At 42.7% G+C, this 13,493-nt stretch overlaps 1 protein-coding gene and 1 long non-coding RNA gene across 4 annotated transcripts in view; one reads left to right on the top strand and one right to left on the bottom strand.

The window, feature by feature from the left end:
- ZNF385D (zinc finger protein 385D) overlaps window positions 1-12,206 on the top strand; it is a 985,284-nt gene extending 973,078 nt beyond the window's left edge. For all 3 annotated transcript variants that reach the window (XM_025271759.3, XM_025271841.3, XM_006075479.4), the window contains 3 exons: window positions 5,121-5,299; window positions 6,297-6,398; window positions 9,240-12,206. In XM_025271759.3, coding sequence (XP_025127544.2) covers window positions 5,121-5,299; window positions 6,297-6,398; window positions 9,240-9,458 — 500 coding nt within the window. In that variant the 3' untranslated portion in view covers window positions 9,459-12,206. The remainder of the gene's footprint in view (window positions 1-5,120; window positions 5,300-6,296; window positions 6,399-9,239) is intronic.
- On the bottom strand, window positions 6,151-9,347 carry LOC123335215. The gene is made up of 2 exons (XR_006553617.1): window positions 9,213-9,347; window positions 6,151-6,462 (listed from the first exon to the last, which is right to left on the bottom strand). It is a non-coding gene; the product is annotated as an uncharacterized LOC123335215 (long non-coding RNA).
- Window positions 12,207-13,493: the final 1,287 nt, after the last annotated feature.

Below are 13,493 nucleotides of genomic sequence, written 5' to 3'. Positions count from 1 at the left end.
TGATGCAAAGAACTGACTCCATTGAAGAGACCCTGATGCTGGGAAAGACTGAGGGCAGGAGGAGAAGGGGACGGCAGTGAATGAGATGGTTGGATGGCATCATTGACTCAACAGACATGCATTTGAGTAAACTCCAGGAGTTGGTGATGGACAGGGAGGCCTGTTGTGCTGTAGTCCATGGGATTGCAAAAAGTTGGACATGAATGAGCAATTGAACTGAACTGTGAATACCTTTCCTTGGAGGAACTGTAAGTTTTTTTTTTTTTTTTTCCATTTTAAAGAAGTTTCCCCAGTTTCCCTCATGACCTAATGAATGATTGATTTAATTTTAGAAAGCCATTCAGTTTTCTTGCTCACCTCCCTTTTCTTTACACAAATACCTAAGTTAAGTGCCATCTAGGGGCTTCCCTGGTGGTTCAGTGATTAAGAATCTGCCTGCCAATGCAAGGGACACGGGTTCATCCCTGGTCCCTGAACTAAGATCCCACATGCTGAGGTGCAGCTAAGCCCATGCTCCACAACTACCTCCCGTGCTCTAGAGCCTGAGCTCCCGGGGAAGAGAGGCTACACGATGAGAAGCCTGCAGACCACACGGCTAGAGAGGAGCCCCCAGTGGCTGCAACTAGAGAAAACCCCACGCACAGCAGCTAAGACCCAGTGCAGCCACAAATGAATGCATTAAATTCAAATAAAGAGCCATCTGGAAAATGGAATCAGTAAAGACGATGGGGGAGTAAAGGGAAAGCTAGCCTCCATTCACTCCACACCACTTATTACTTTGATTTTTGCAGATAAAATATCTTGATCCAAGGCAATCAAAAACAAACAAACAAAATTAGTTGGAGAACTCTGGTTGGAGAATGATTTCGCATTTCAGGAAACATGGAAGCTTCAAATGAAGGTCATTGTCAGTGCCAGCGTTTTAAAAGTGATGGGAAGAAAACAGCCCATTGAAAGTACAGAAGCAGCTTTTCGAGGGCCCTGCTGTGCAGTCACAAGGAAAGGCACCAGCCTGGCGGGATAGTTACACATGGATGAAATCATAGGTGATCAAACCGGCCATCACAAAACCACTGCTGTTCATATAGCATCCTGGTTCCGGATCCTCTGCTGAGCAGAAAGGCATATTACAGGGAAAGAAGGAGAAGAATCTGAAAGACTCAAATTAAAATCCGAGTTTAGAAAAGACAGCATTAACAACGTAGAGAAGTTAAAGGTGGTGAGAGATTTCTTTGGAACTGGAATGCAGCTGACTCAGACATCCTTAGTGGATTTCTGACTAAGTCCCCATAGTTCAAGGAACTTATTTAGAAATCCACCTTCTACCCATCAGTAACTTCAAGTAGTGTTTGCTTTGTGAACCAGACAATTAACTTAACCTTTCTTAGTCCCAGTTTATGTCTAAAATGGGCATAATATTGTCACAGATCTCATACCACAGCTAGGAGCAGGTGGGTAATTTAGCACAATGGGTGCAATGCTGGAAAAATAAAATAAGCACAAATCCTCCCAGAAATCACTATTTTTAGATTATTCATGCATATTTGAGCTCTCAAAAAAAGGTAAATGCTTGAGAATTAAGAGTACGTGTTTTCTTAATTGTAGCTGTACTTGGAGCAAATATAGCTACCCTGACAGGCTACTGAAGCTTTCAGCTCTTTTGAAACTATCTAATAGCAATTTAATTATGACTGACAATCTGCTCCTAGCGCAGGAGGTTACACTGTACAAAAGTTCCACTCTGCTAGACGATGACGGCTAACCTCCGAGTCAAAGCTATTAGCTGGAGTTTTTCACCCAGTCTTGGCATGATTTTAAACATGTGTCTGGTGTGTGTGTGTGTGTGTTTGCTTGCATCCACATAAGGCGTGCATGAGTGGATATACTTAATTTTCCTATCTTTAGTAGCTTCTGGGGAGGGACTGCACTGAAACAATAATGTTAATGATGCAGTGATTTTTCTGCGAGGTTGGCATTTCTCCAGTGTTCACATACCTTCTGTTCACATCTCTTCTTCTAGGGTCAGACATAGGCGAGTCTGAAGATATTAAGGAGAACATTTTGTTTTCTGAATCTTTACCTACTGTTGCTAAGATCTTTACCTACCTTTGCTCACCCCCTACTACTGGGGCCAAATCTTTAATTCCCTCTCCTCTTCCTAATCCACCTAACACTCAATCTTGAGTCACGCTACCCAGGCCAGACTTTCTTATCATCCTCCCAAGCAAGATAAAGTAATTCTATGTTCACATAGGTATAAACAGCTTTTTGATTCATTTTGGTTGCCACTATCAAACACCAGCTCAAACAGGAGACATTAACCATAGTGAGTTGAGGGGCCTTCAGGAAAGTCGGGATGAGAATTCTTTTAATACTTACTTATTGGGCTGTGCCGAGTCTTGGTTGCAGCACACAGGAGCCTCACTGCATCATGAGGGATCTTTCGTTGTGGCCGCGGACTCTCCAGTTGTGGCATGGAGGCCTAGTTGTTCTGTGCAGTTCCCCAACCAGGGATGGAACCCCCATCCCCTGCATTGGAAAGTGGATTCTTAATCACTGGACCACCAGATGCTTTTGAACTGTGGTGTTGGAGAAGACTCTTAAGAGTCCCTTGGACAGCAAGGAGATCCAACCAGTCCATCCTAAAGGAAATCAGTCCTGGGTGTTCATTGGAAGGACTGATGCTGAAGCTGAAACTCCAATACTTTGGCCTCCTGATGTGAAGAACTGACTCATTGGAAAAGACCCTGATGCTGGGAAAGATTGAAGGCAGGAGGAGAAGGGGATGACAGTGAATGAGATGGTTGGATGGCATCACTGACATGTTGGACATGAGTTTGAGCAAGGTCTGGGAGTTGGTGATCGACAGGGAGGCCTGTTGTGCTGCAGTCCATTGGGTCACAAAGAATCAGACATGACTGAGTGACTGAACTGAACTGAACTGAACCATAGAAGTGCCCAGGATGAGAATTTTCTCCTAGTCACTGCTGCTTAGACATTCCTAAGCCACATGGGCCCTGGGAATGCTCCATCAGTTTGACTGAATAAGCTGCATGGAAAAAAAAATTTTTTTTATAAAATCATCTGTTTGGATATAGAACGTTGGATAATCATCTGCCCACATAGTGACACTAAAGCTTCTGATCTGTATGAAGATGGCATACATGAAAACTTGGCAAAATGATGCACGTGTGTGTGCATATAGACACATTCATTCAATCATTATTTGTGTATATACACATGCATTGCTCCCCCTTACTCTCGTTTATGGTTCTTCTTACAAAGTTGGAAGCATCGGGTCATTAGACCACAGGGGCGGGTCGAGAACAAGCCCAGGACAGCCTCACCCCCACCACCGTGGACAGGTGCCCTAGCTCTGTATTTCATCTGTTCCAGTTTTTTCCCAACATGTTGACTCTTTTCTCTCTCCTTACTGTATTGATATATGAATATTGTCATTGTTGTGCCTAAGGATAGAGGTTCAAAGTGAGGGATCTAAGTTGTAAAAATATGCATTTTTTAATACTGGACTCAGTAAAGTTATCATTTTGCAAGAGAGAAACATATGGCTATAAACCTGTTCCATGTATTCATTGCCTCTTATCGAAGACATTGGTGACTGGCACCAAGCTGAAAGCCCTCAACATCTTTCTTTGTTGATGTTGAATGGCTCTGAGAAGCTGATTCAAGAACAAGAAGTTAAGAATCTCTTTTTTTTCTGTGTTTCCAGAACTGATAAGTGAAAGTGAAAGTCGCTCAGTCATGTCCCACTCTTTGCAACCCAATGGACTATACAGTCCATGGAATTCTCCAGGCTAGAATACTGGAATGGGTAGCCTTTCCCTTCTCCATGGAATCTTCCCAACCCAGGGATCGAACACATCTCATAAAGACACTTAAGATGATAAAACCTCTAAAACATAATTTAAAAAAACCAGAATGACAGGAAGAATATAAATGATGACAAAAGAAAATTTCAGAGCAAAAACACATGGCTAAACAAGAAAAGTAAAGAATATTTATCAACTCCAAGAAGGAAATTGTGAAGAAAAATTTTGAGAGAATACTGCCATCCTGAATTTTAGTGTTAAAAAAAAAAAAAAAGCAAATGTCGATGAGTAGAGTACCATTAGTTATGTGGGATGGGCAACTGTGGTTGGTGTAATAAAAAAGAAGAATTTCTTAGCGTGTACCCACCTAGACAGTGAATCCCCCTTCTATAGTATTTTTTTTTCTTTTTAACATTTGAAATTTAATAGCCAATCAATGTGAATTTTGCTATTCTAACAGGACCTTTTTTTCCAGAGTCATTAACATCTCTATACTGTTATGTTCCTTCTTTGAGCCTAAACTACACAGTGAGGAAAGCTCGTGTGTATTCCATTCAGAAAGTGTGTATTTAATTAGTGCCACCTCTGTACGCACACCCTGTTTAAGCTGATTACATTTGTTACACCTCACCTCCAACTAAACCTGTAGCAACTAAGTCAGCCTTCCTCATCAGGTATCATTCATGTCTCATCAGCATCAAGAGGAAACCACGCCTATTTAACGTCATTTCAGGACTTTTCGGAGAAGGCAATGGCACCCCACTCCAGTACTCTTGCCTGGAAAATCCCATGGATGGAGGAGCCTGGTGGGTTGTGGTCCATGGGGTCGCCAAGAGTCAGACACAACTGAGCAACTTCACTTTGACTTTTCACTTTCATGCATTGGAGAAAGAAATGGCAACCCACTCCAGTGTTCTTGCCTAGAGAATCCTAGAGACGGGGGAGCCTGGTGGGCTGCCATCTATGGAGTCGCACAGAGTCGGACATGACTGAGGTGACTTAGCAGCAGCAGCAGCAGGACTTTTGCGTTTATTCCTGTACTCATGGTGCTTGTTTGTTACCCGGGACATAGAAGCATGCCCGATAAGTCATGTTACACGCGGCCATCAGAGCACATGGTTGCGGTTTTCAGTGTCATGAGTGTGTTTGAAGCAGAACCCCCGGAAGCCCTGCACTCAGACTCAGCATCACATCACGTGGTGTTGCCGCATCGTGTCTTGGAGGCGATTACTAGCTAAGAGTTCTCTCCTCTCTCTCTTTTTTTTTTTTTTTTTTTAACATTTCTGGCAGGTACCAAGCACAAAACGATGCTAGAAGCTCGGAACGGAAGTGGGGCTATCAAAGCCTTCCCCAGGGCAGGTGTGAAAGGCAAAGGCCCAGCGAACAAGGGAAATACAGGCCTGCAGAACAAAACGTTTCACTGTGAAATCTGTGACGTGCACGTCAACTCGGAGACACAGCTGAAACAGGTAGGCAGAGCCCACCCCTGAGGTGGGGGCATGCGGGGCTCCAGGGGCTGCCTGCCTGCCTTGCGCCCCGTCTGCTCTTCTGCTCCCTCCCACCCATCCATCCACCTAGCTTCTTACTCAACCCCCTTCTTTACCTGTGCGTAGGTTAGTTGCTTAAAGGAATGCTGAAATGTAGCGGCTTCTAACATCCTTCCCAGCTTGTCTGAAGTGAGTCTGTGCTGTTCTTACAGATGCAGAGTGGGAGGCGAGGGGCTACAGCAGCTGTCTTCTTTACCAGGTCTCTCACTCCAAAGGGTTGCTTTTTGCTAAAGGTCAAAGTGCAGCATTCCATGTTTCCTTGTTTAGAGATGTACATGCTACCGCTAATTTTACCCTGTGCCCTTCTTTCATGTCGCTACCTTATTACCTGGTGGTGCTGTAGTTCTAAATCCTGCAGCCACACGCTAACGGGATGGAGTCACTTTTACTCCAACAGCCTTCCAGAGGGATCGGGTCTACCTTGCTCACTGAAGTCCCAGCCCTCATACCGTATTGTGTTTTATATGCATACGTACCTTCTTGCACTGATTTTTATGCACCCTAGTTATTTATTTTTAGAATTTAAGGGGTTGACATTTGGCTGTACAAATGTGAGGGTAAATATCAGTATGGAAATAAATCCGTGCCTGCCTGGCCACCTTGGTTTATTTGCACATAAAATTCCTTCAGACATTTCTTTCCTTTGTAAATGTCCATAAACTGAGATCTGTGCTCTGATAAGGAGAGAAGCTGGGAAAAAGAAGACCCTGCTATGTGTTAAAAATAGAATAAAATGGCAGTATAAAAATATCTCTCCTCGAGGCAACCGCAATCAAGGACAAAAGTGCATGCTCTTTTATTTCTGTCTTTCTGCAACTTGCATGAAATAATTAATATCCTTCCCCAGGTTAAAACAATACTTTTGAGGGGTTTGGAGGATGATTTCTTTAAAGCTGTCCCTTTTCATTGCTTTTAATAGCACATTAGCAGTAGAAGGCACAAAGACAGAGCTGCTGGGAAGCCCCCGAAACCTAAATACAGCCCTTACAACAAACTGCAGAAGGCTGCGCATCCGCTGGGGGTGAGTGTCACTTCTGCGTCCAGGTAGAGTGGAGCCTTTCTTGGAGGATTTCATTTGTCAGTTCCTAAGGGAGATAAACGGAAGACGCCCAAGTAAAAACGGTTGATTTGAAAGTCCAACCCCTATGCCGCCAACAGAATCACTGGTTTCCTGAGTTGGGTGGGCTCCTGTCCCGTTAGCTACAGTCAGACATCTTTTCAGTTGGGCTCAGGTTTATAGAGCATGGGGATGGAAGGAAACCTAAATTTGCGTCAGGTAAGTAATCACGGGAAATCTGAACCTGAGGTTAGTGGGAACTGTTAAGAAAGGTTGGTGAGGAACAAATTCTTCCAGCTTCTTGTTAAGATCTCCAAGAGATAAAGGATTGCTGTTGTTTCCCTCAACAATTCTGGCTTTTAAACAGTCTGAAAGGCGTGGCTCGTTTAAAAAGAAAATTCACCTTAGGACACTATTTAAGGCCTGGGAAATAGTTCCTGAGACATGCCCTCTTGTTTTTACACTAGTACCATATTAGTACTGATGTCCCGACCTAGAATTTTTACAAGATTTTAGGGGAAAACTGTAAACCTCCTGACATTTTAAGCTATTTATTTATAAGCATAGGCTTCCCTGATAGCTCAGTTGGTAAAGAATCCACGTGCACTGCAGGAGACCCCAGTTCAATTCCTGAGTCGGGAAGATCCCCTGGAGAAGGGATAGGCTACCCACTCCAGTAGTCTTGGGCTTCCCTTGTGCCTCAGCTGGTAAAGAATCCACTTGCAATGCAGGAGACCTGGTTTCGCTCCCTGGGTTGGGAAAAGACCCTGCAGAAGGGAAAGGCTTCCCACTCTTTATAGGATTTTAGGTGATCTATCCACTTTTAGGCCATCTACCCACTTTTTATAGGATTCTAGGGGAAGTCTGTAAACCTCCTGACATCTTAAGCTAATTATTTATAAGCATAGGCTTTTTTTCTGGTTTAAGTGACCATAGCTTACATCTGAGAGATGCAGGGTTCTGTACTGTTTAGCTATAATAAACCATAACTGTGTGTATAAAAAATTAAGATGGAGAACAATTGCTCTACAGTATGTGCTGAATTATGCATTTTGAAATCTGTTTTCTTCAAAAGAGATCTTATTAATAATCAGTGCTATTGTGTGTTGCCGACACGTGAAAACACAGTTAAAGGAAAACTGCAATCATCTATTGTGAGACCTCAGAATGAGTTGACCCAATTAATTTAGTAGCATCACCCATTTTTATGCAAATGAAATCCCTTTGCTCTTTTGGATAGAATGCATTTTAGCTGCTGTAAGAGACTTTGAATTCTACTCAGAGTAGATGTATCAGCAGTACCAGCCATAACCTGAGTGCTATTTCTGACCGGTGGAGATGCCACTTTCAACAATCAAGTGAATAGTTGTTAAATAAACAGAGAAGTCAAATTGTGTTAGTTAGCTTCCAAAGCCTCCTGCTTAACTATCACAGTTACTGTTTCCATCAATGGGAACATTCCCTTCATGAGGACAGCCAACTTACTAACACTACTCGTCAGAGAATAAACTGGTATGGCAGCATAGTGTCAGAATGTTGGTACCAATGAAAGCAAAACATGGCAAAGTTTTCGGGGGAGATCGTTTTTCTTCCCTTCTTTAGTGAAAGCGGAAATTTATTATTTTTACATCTCTTGATTGGTACTCACACCTTCCTGTGCTACTCTCTTGTCACATCTGCATAGTCAGAGTAGCTGACAGCATTAATCAATTTCTCTTTAAAAAGTCTATTCCCTGGGACTTGCCTAGCCCATCCAGTGGCTGACATTCCACACTTTGACTACAGGGGGTGGGTTTTACTCCTGGTGGGGAACTAAGATCCCAGATGCCGGCCAGCCCACCCAAAAATAAATAAAATAAAGTAAACATTTTAAAATGTCCATTCTCTGCTAGTTAAAATGTGTGTAAAGAGTGGAGTAAAAAAATTCCCTATTTTTTCTCAAGATGAATAGTTTCCTCAGGAGGTATATTTATCATGAAAAATAAGATCGCAGAGTACTTTTCTGCACATCCATTTAACATCCTAGATCAAGCCATTTTCTGGGATCTTCCAGTTTCTCCAAAAGGAAAGATGTTCTACAGTTTCCATTATTCTTTTAAAATTTGTTTTATTGATGTATAGTTGATGTACAATGCTGTTAATTTCTGCTGTACAGAAAAGTGATGTTATACATATATAATATTTATGCATATGTATTCAGTTATACATATATATAATATATAACAACATAGCATTGTACATATATATTATATATATATATATATATATATATATATTGGGTTGGCTAAAATGTTCAGGCTTTCCATAGATGTTCTGTGTATATATATATATATAATATATATTATATATATAATATAATAATATATATTGTATTACATATACACCCTAACCCTAAAATATATATTGGGTTGGCTAAACAATTTGATTAGGTTTTCCATAAGATGTTCTCTGTGTGTGTGTGTGTGTGTGTGTGTGTGTGTGTATAGGGTTAGCTAAGAAGTTTATTCAGATTTTCCATAAGATGTTCTGTGTGTGTATATATATTGGGTTGGCTATAAAGTTTGTTCAGGTTTTCCATAAGATGCTCTGGATGTATCTCTTCCTTTTCACATTCTCTTCCGTTAGGGTGGTCCCAGGACACTGAGCGTGCATCCCCGTCTTCCATGGTTCTACTGCACTTCCCAGGGTGTGCCTTTACCCGGGTGGGGGTGCCCGCTCTGTTTTACCAGCCAGCCCCTCTTCTGGACGCTCCGGGTGAACCCAGAGACTTTGGCTCACCTGCTCTTCTTTCTCCCCGCCCTGCAGGTGAAGCTGGTCTTCTCCAAGGAGCCGTCCAAGCCGCTGGCGCCGCGCCTGCTGCCCGGGCCGCTGGCCGCCGCCGCGGCCGCCGTGGCCGTGAGCTCGCCGTTTGGGCTGCGGGCCGCGCCCCCCGCGCTGCTGCCGGCGCTGCCCCCCGCGCTGCTGCGGCCGGCGCCGGGGCCCATGCGCAGCGCGCACGCGCCGGTGCTCTTCGCGCCCTACTGAGCGCGCGGCCGGCCTGCAATAACTCCCAAACCACACGCCGAACAGAGAACTATGCAGCGTTTATTTATAGTTTAAAGTATATCTGAAGAGCCAGGACTTTTGATAGTGAACTGAAAAGATTATGGAAAAGATGAAGGAAAAAGAGGGAGGTCTGGGGGCGGGCGGGAGGGGCGGTATTGTCTCCAAATTAAAGCATTCCTCTTGAACATTGCGTGTTTTAGAAGTGATCTCCAGCCTTGACTGTAGTGGCACCTAGAACCTCCGAAGCCTTTGTGACACGCCTTTTGGGCGCCTGTTTCCCCCGCATTGTCTTTCCTGCTTTATGAGACAACTATACATTGTCTGAGGGCATTAACTGGTTCCAGTGTGTATATAAATAATCATATACTCTGTAGATTAAAATAATGCAAAAAAAAAAAGAAAAAAAACACACAAAAAACAAAAGCAACACTGTGAATCGTAGAACCCGTGGTCCTCTTGCTCTGACAGCAATTCCTGGGTATTCATCCCAACTAAGGTAGGTGCAGTAGACGTCTGGTAGAACAGTAGTGCTGTGTCTCAGTCTATGCCACTAGGTTCTCGAGAATTGCAGAAGGTAGAACGAACAACTGTTTCATGCCAGTAAGCAGTCAACAGATAAACACCACCATCTGGTGTGGTGAAGGTCCCCAGCTCACCCTCTCCCGTCCTGCCCACCCTGGAGATGACTTTCAGTCCAGAACAAATGAACAGGGCTGACTTAGAATAGAGGTGGGAGAGACTAATAAAAATAGTTTCTCACAGAGTGCTTTCCCCCCACACTAAGGCAGTGTTGCTGGAAACAGAGTGTTTTTCAAATGCTTATATCTGAAAACAGGTAAACCCATGCATCATGGGGGTCCAGAAAGAAACCAGTATGACTGTTCTGTTTCGAGGATGAGGGACAATCCTAACCCAGCATGATAATGCAAAGTACAGATTTTTCACATTAGTACGTATCCACTAAAAACAAAGAATATTACACCTCTGCAATATCCCCTTTATATCATACCAGTAGGGTTGTCTCTTAGGCAAAGTTTTCTGCTTTGACTATGATGGTAGACATTAGCTATTGTTGGTGGGTTTTTCTTTTTTTTTTCCTATATTTCCTACTGACATGATATAAACAAGTAATATATATATTTAAATATTAGAAAAAACAAAGAAAAATGAATCTGCGTTCATTTCAGACCAGGGGTATAGAGTTAAAAAATACTGTTATGTTGCACTTGGCCATCATTTCTCTAGTGGAGTTGTGAAATACCAACAGCCTTCAGTATTCACCATAAGGCTGAAAGAAGTTGATGTTTTACCTTTAAAACAAGATTTATCAGGGGTATATATAAATATATGTATATTGTATATATGTTAGAAAGTTTAAGAGTATAACTTATAAAAAGAAAATCTATATAAAATAATTATATATCCATCCCGTGTTACATGTTATCATTAAGTTGGTAACAAATGGCATAAAAATAGCTGTGCCTTTAATTCGTGGTAAAGGCTATTTGCTTTTTCCCATAGAAAGCTAACATATACCTATCACCTATGATGGGGTTTGATGCAGCCAGTCTGTTGCATTAATAAGAATAATGACACTCAAACTTCAAACAATGGAAACGTGTACAAATCCACTCTACCAGATTTAGGTTTAGAGAAAAAACATATTTTTGAAGAGGTTTTGTAGAGAACTATTTAAAAATATACAGAAAGGCTGAGTATGGCCTTCCTGAAACTGCTCTTATCTAAAATGTAGTAGACTTTTGAGCGTCTAAAGATGCAAAGTGAAACCGTTAGAGAGATGGGTGTTTAGCATTTGTCATTTTATATTTAAGAAACTCCTGTGGCGTGCTTGGTGCTCAACATTTAACATGGTCTTTGGAGTTCTTCTCCGCCACCCAGCTAAATACATTTGTCATATAAACACATCTTTAAAGCAGTTGACTTTGTATATCTTTTGTTAAACAACCGACCAAAAGCAAAAAGGAAGAAAGGAGAGAAGGAAGGAAAGAAGGGAAAGAAGAAAAGAGAAAGTGTTCCATCAGTCTTTGGTAAAAGGGATTTCGAACCATATCTCTTATGCCTAAACATGTTGATTAGGACTGGAACCTGTTTTTGAGAGCGTCTGGTGATAACGCGTCTGCCAGCACCTCTACTTTCTGGTCTTAGCGAGCATTTTCTTTGCTTCACCCTCAGAGCCCCCTGTTCAGCCAGGTGGAGAGTTAGCTCATGTGTTTTGTTCTTTGGGTCTGTCTGTATCTTGCGTGACAAGTTTTGGACAGTCTTGACCTTTAGTTTCTGCTTTGTCAGATATTTTCACTGTTCACGCTGTCAGCCCGAATCCCTGTCCAACAGCATTCACGCCTCTAAAGCCTCCCCTTCTGTTGGAGAACACAGTGTTGATCGATGCAGCCTCCCTGCAGTGAACTCTGCTGTCCTTCCCCGTTCTCACCAAAGTGGAGGAGCCGGTCCACCCAAAGTCAGGGCCTGTGCAATCGAGGAGTCCTGGATCACGAGACGTGACTGACTTTAATGATTTGCTGGGAGACAAATAAATCAGCCATATTTTCTCCATCAGCCATATGAGAAACCTCAGAAACACCTAAATCCCTTCAGCCTCACTTCACTATGGAACCATTTTGTTTAAATGGTCTTTAAAGTTGGAGTTGTAATCATCCGTTGTCTTTACTCGCTACCTAATAAAGGATGAAGCCTAACCATAGAACTTAACGCTGGGTTCTCTGTGAATCGTTTCCCTACATGCCATGTATTTATCAACACCAGGTCCCTGTCTATCATGGTTCAAGCTGCTATCAAGTTCCACCCTTTCCCTGAGGGAACTTCTTTTCATGAATAAAGATCAGTAATTCAGAACATCCTGAGGGGGCTCTGACTTTACGGTTTTATGTCCCTTCTCACGCCACATACCCACGGGCAAGGGAGTGATAGACGAGGTGTCTCTGACCTCATTTCAAACAAATATAAATGCATTGCAAGAGCCAAACGCTTCTGGAAAAAGCATTGTTGCACCTCATCCAGATTACCCAGGCAAATGGAAACAGTCCTTGGGAAGGCACTGTATTTCTCTTCTGAGAAAACAGGTGATTACAAGTGACAAATCTCTCCTCTCCCTGGTCCTGAACTTTGAAGAGTGGCCGTTCCATACACATAAGCAAACACTGTTGGCTTTTGGCTGTGAGGATCATCACGGCCTCATCTCAGAGGACCGCAGGCTTCAGGCCCTGTTGGGTTTTTGTTTTCCACTTGCAATCATTCATTGCCGTTATCAGAGGTATACTTTGGTTTTTTGAAAGGTGCTACATACTTTGTTGCCAAGGAACTGTTTAGCCAAGAGAACTTTTATACTTACTTGGAAATTAAAAGGACAGGAAATCATAACACAAAGGAATAAAAATGAAAAGGCTTAAAACCAGGATTATTCAGTGTTTATTGTGGATGTGCTCAAGTATGTTTCCAAGGCACAAAACCATTACACGGTGGTTATGGGCAGCCAGTTTCACTTACCATTAATACTTTAGATTAATATCTTTGTATCCACACCATGGAATATTTCAACTTTCCTGAAGAAATCAGATCAAAAAGCTAAAAAAAAAAAAAAAAAAAAAGACTTGAATGGTTTAGAGAGAAAACTTCCTTCAAATCTCAGTTGACCTGTGGAACCACCTCCCTGTACGTTAGCATGGATGGCATCCCATTAGTCACTCCTGGTACACAGGTGGCACTAGTGGTAAAGAACGCGCCAGCCAATGCAGAAGTTCAATCCCTGGGTTAGGACGATCCTCTGGAGGAGGGCATGGCAACCTGCTCCACTATTCTTGCCTGGAGAATCCCATGGACAGAGGAGCCTGGCAGGCTGCAGTCCCTGGGGTCTCAAAGAGTCAGACACAACTAAAGCCACTTAGCACAGCGCAGCACACAGGAAAGTGTTCATAAAGGAGTGAGGAGCACACAAGGAGCCTGAAAGAAGTCAAGCTTTTTGCCCCATGGCACGTGGGA

This window comes from Bubalus bubalis, chromosome 1 (assembly GCF_019923935.1).
Source record: "Bubalus bubalis isolate 160015118507 breed Murrah chromosome 1, NDDB_SH_1, whole genome shotgun sequence".
NCBI classification, from domain to species: domain Eukaryota; kingdom Metazoa; phylum Chordata; class Mammalia; order Artiodactyla; family Bovidae; genus Bubalus; species Bubalus bubalis.
Note: the sequence above shows the minus strand (reverse complement) of the source record. Positions and strands in the feature narration are given on the sequence as shown.